The sequence below is a fragment of the Morone saxatilis genome, unplaced genomic scaffold, assembly GCF_004916995.1.
Source record: "Morone saxatilis isolate NCDOM2014 unplaced genomic scaffold, NCSU_SB_2.0 Contig10, whole genome shotgun sequence".
Taxonomy (NCBI): domain Eukaryota; kingdom Metazoa; phylum Chordata; class Actinopteri; family Moronidae; genus Morone; species Morone saxatilis.
The window spans coordinates 18,535,688-18,540,141 of record NW_023339652.1 but is presented as its reverse complement, the minus strand read 5'-3'; the positions used below and the strand labels follow the sequence as shown (position 1 = coordinate 18,540,141).

Below are 4,454 nucleotides of genomic sequence, written 5' to 3'. Positions count from 1 at the left end.
CTTCTCAGCTAATTATATGTATGTCTGCACTTACAGATATGTCTACATATTTTCAGATCTATATACACATTTACAGATGTGTCTATATATTTAGAAATCTCAATACATTTGCAAATCTGAATACAGATTTGTCGATTTTTAACACTTTTACAAGTCGGATTATGCACACACGGATTCTAAACACCTTCCTGTACACATTCACAAATCTCAATACATATTTACAGATCATTTTACACATTCACAGATCTGATTACGCACACACGGATTGAGATACAGTTACATAACTCTCCACACACATTTGTAAATAGTTTTGCTACAATAATAGCTCCATACACCAGCATCTTGGTTCAAAACAATGCATAGCATATATTCATAAAATACACTTCGAACTGGAAAGAATAATAAAAAAAAAATCACCAAATAACTCCAATTAACTCTTTGTTAATCTTTCCAACAATTACCAACTCTGGTTTGTTAAAAATAAAATTTATTTCACAGACTTAAATCACTGAGTTAGTGTGTGTGAAAGGGCGAATGTGGCATGTAGTGTAAAAGCGCTTTCAGTGGTCGAGAAACTAGAAAGGCGCTGTACAAGTACAGGTCCATTTACCATTTACCATTTACAAATACGGTAATTTTACCTTGGATATCATCGTAACATTGTAACTTCATTCAAAGTGGACAGAAACAAAATGAACTCACCAAAACCATCTTTGTTAGTCTTCCCACTGTTCCAACAATCACAACTCTGGTTTGGCGGGAAAATAAATCCTTAATTCACAGATGTAGATGAAAAAAACAGCAGTTTCAGTTGTTTTTCTCAGTTGTAAACAGAGGGACTAACATGCACTAACATGCACGCACTGCCAGACCTCCCCTGTAAACAAACCACAGAGAGGCTGCGATGACAACATAGGCAGAGGGAGTGTGGCTTCATTCTCTGCTCAGGACACCTTGACTCCTCTATATCTTTGCATAGCTAATAGTTCTTTGCTGTTGATGTTTTAAATCTCTAAATCTCATATATATATATTAGGGGTGATTGAAATCGATCGAAATTACATCTCAATCTCGAATTTCGAACTCAAAGGTAGAATCGACGATGCAGCCACACCCCCAATGTCACGTCCAGCATGTATGCCAAGACGCAAAAACACACACACGTGCTGAACTGCGGCGTCAACACTCCTCTAATTTTAGCTGCAGCCAGTTAAAAAATACACATCAACCGACCGAAATCGAAGCCCCTCGTGCTACTCTGAAATCACCAGTGTGGAAGTATTTTGTCGTTCATTCACGTCAATTAACACTAACTTAGCCTACTCAACTGAGCAAGTGAAAATATGATCTAGTTACAGTCCAAAATTACTTTAAGGCTTAAAAATGCACATTGATAAGTTCATATTCCATGAACACTAACCTTGGGTCTCGTCGGATGTGCTGAAACAATCAAATCATCATTCTGTGTTGTTTCATTTCACTATGTTCACATCTCTGTTTAATGTTCTGTTTACAACCTCGCGGTTGGAATGGTTTCAAAATAAAAAGGCAGTTTCAAAATAAAAGCCCCCCGAAACAAAATAGGAAAAGGCCAAAAAAAGATAATAACATATAAGGAATGCATAATAGTAATATTAAAAAAAGATCGAAAATCGAATCGAATCGTGACTTTAACATCGAAAATTAAATCGAATCGAGGATTTGGAGAATCGTGACACCCCTAATATATATATGTGTGTGTGTGCGTGGTTCACCTGACACATATGGACTGGGTTACTCGGCTGGGTGCGATCAGCTTTTAGCCTGGTCCCACCAGAAGAAGAAGTCTGATACCTCCCTGTTGCTGGCTTAGTCAATATTGACTGTTTTAGAATCAACTTGGTAATGTACAAATGTGCTGAATTTTCACCACAGCCATTAGAGAGATTATAATTATATAATCTGGTCACGTAATTCTCTGTATAATGTGCTTATTATAGAAAACACTGACTGAGCTGACTAACAACTGACAATTGTACTTTTAATCGTGTTTTCTCTGTTATTTTTTAATCTCATTATTTTACTTTTTTGAGGTATTTTGTGTAAGCAGGGAGCTAATGCAGAAGTGAGTTGTTTCATAATGCTTTTCTCTGCTGACTGCTGTCTTCCCTTTTTCTTCCAGAGTGCATATACAGGAAGCGTCTGTCTATGGATGGGAGGCAGATTAATCTTGAGCTCTATGACCCTTGCTCTCAGGTTAGTTTACTAGATCTCTTTATTACAAAGAGGTGGCATGGTGGCATAGTCCTGGACAGCACATCCACCTGTGCCACTTATCTCCAAGTTTAACTTAGATTTTATGAACAGGAAAGTCTGTGACTTACTTGGTGAGTTACTGAGGGATGAAGTTACACCATTAGTCGATCGAGTGTTGGATTTTCCCTATTGGTCTTTGCTCGTTATAACTGAATAAGCTCTTGTTCCATACTATATGTAACTCCAGATTCTATGGCAAGGAGCAGAAGCACTGTGATAGGTCAGTTCTCGTGCAAGCCTAGTTGTTCATATTAAAAGCGCAGTTCTCTGTGCCGGTCACAAGCGATTCTGAAGTTTTTTCCAAAAGTGGCTGATGTATAAAGAAACAGTCTCTGGTCAGAATCTATTGACATTACAGTACTGGCCCCAGGAAGCAGACTACACACATCAGAGGCTGCATAGGGGTCTGCTCCCTTCCCACTATATCCTGCTCTCTTAACCCATTTGCACTTTGTGCTGCTGCACAAACATGAACCAAAATAGCAGGTGGAGACAGCCACACAGTCCGTGGGCCCAAGACCTTTAATTACAATAGGACCGAATGAGTGTAAAGCAAAAGCCAGCCAGTATCATCCATATTATTTTTAGAGAACCAGTAAAGCATGGGGCTGAACCACTGCATCCAGCCTGAGTCTTGTCACTATGTACAGTGCCTGAATTAGACCAGAAAAGGTGCCAGTACCTGAAACACAGCATAACTCTAATTCTCTTGACGCAGTTACTCTACGCAGGGTTTTAGAAATACCACTTTCACCCACTTCTAGTGGGCCTTAACAGATGATGGGATCGATTGTTGTTTGTATGAGGCTCTAAATCTTACCTAGTGTGCCTTTTAAATATTGTTTTCTCTATTTTCCAGCCTTGTGAGGGTAAGTCTACTCTAAACAACCAGATCCACTGGGCTGATGGTTTCGTTGTGGTCTATGATATCAGTGACCGCTCGTCCTTCCTTACTGCTAAAGCCATAGTCCATCTCATCAGAGAGCTACACCTGGGAACTGCCAAAAGGTATGGGCTAAGATGACTATAACATAATAATGGCTTTTGCATGCATGTTTACAAAACCTGTGAAAACCACCATATTTCAGTTTACAAAGATCGTGTGCCCCTGCTCTGCTTTTGACCTACAGGGATGTGGACTCGCTCATATTTTTAGTGGGTAACAAACAGGACCTTTGCCACATGAGAGAGGTGCGGCGTGACGAAGGTCAGTGTCTGGCTGCTGAGTTTCACTGCCAGTTCTACGAGCTGTCTGCAGCTGACCACTACCAGGAGGTGGCCCTCATATTCTCCAAGATGGTGCAAAACGCTAGCCTGGGCAGCAAGGCCAAGGAGCGCAGGAGACGCCCCAGCGGTTCCAAGTCCATGGTCAAACTCATCAACAACGTCTTTGGCAAGAGGAGGAAATCAGTGTGAAGTGTCAAATACTAGGACAGCTGTCAGTCAAGCCTGGAACAATAATACTGGACTGAAACACACCCTCTGACTTGGCTTTGTATTTGATTGTTTGGTGTTGCTGTTGATTAGCATTAAACTGACATTTGTATGTGTAAATAGGTATTTGTGTGCTGTAACAGAAGCACACAGCACCTACTAACGGAGCCTGCTTGCTGCTTACTTCCACTAATTCATGCTTTTGCTCTTAAAGATCATTGAAAGCTTTTCATGAGACAAAAAAGACAAAGGAAATCTAAGCTGTACTGAATGACTTCAACTATTTAATCTGCATTATATGACTAAGAGGGATCAGTCTTTTAAATGTGTGCTGCATCAGCGTCACATGTCTGACTATTTTCAACTGTAGAAGGAAAATGTATGAATTAATGTCATGGCATATACTACATATATTACATGTACAGAACATGCTGTTTTTAGTTGTTTATCACACACAGGTTAAATAAAAGAGAACCCTTGAATCAGAACCATTGGTTTATGGAGTACCGTTTTGGAACCTCGAGTTTGGCATTATGGTCGTTGCTATGTCGGTTTTTGGCAGCCAACTGTGGCGCAGTTTTGACTTGTCCTTAGTGGGAAACAATGGCGGCTCTCCTGGTCACACACGTTCTCATATTACAGATATACGAGAGACAGCACACTAAAATAGGAAATAGAATCTTGATTCATATTTGATCAGCTCTGTCTAGTTTGACAGTTTGATC

General features: G+C 40.0%; 1 protein-coding gene across 1 annotated transcript in view; it reads left to right on the top strand.

Moving 5' to 3' along the window:
• Positions 1-3,913, top strand: part of rergla (RERG/RAS-like a) — a 16,763-nt gene extending 12,850 nt beyond the window's left edge. Inside the window, exons 3-5 of the mRNA XM_035674619.1 lie at positions 2,162-2,235; positions 3,155-3,303; positions 3,426-3,913. Of these exons, the coding sequence (XP_035530512.1) occupies positions 2,162-2,235; positions 3,155-3,303; positions 3,426-3,711 (509 nt within the window). The 3' untranslated portion in view covers positions 3,712-3,913. The remainder of the gene's footprint in view (positions 1-2,161; positions 2,236-3,154; positions 3,304-3,425) is intronic.
• The last annotated feature ends 541 nt before the right edge of the window (positions 3,914-4,454 follow it).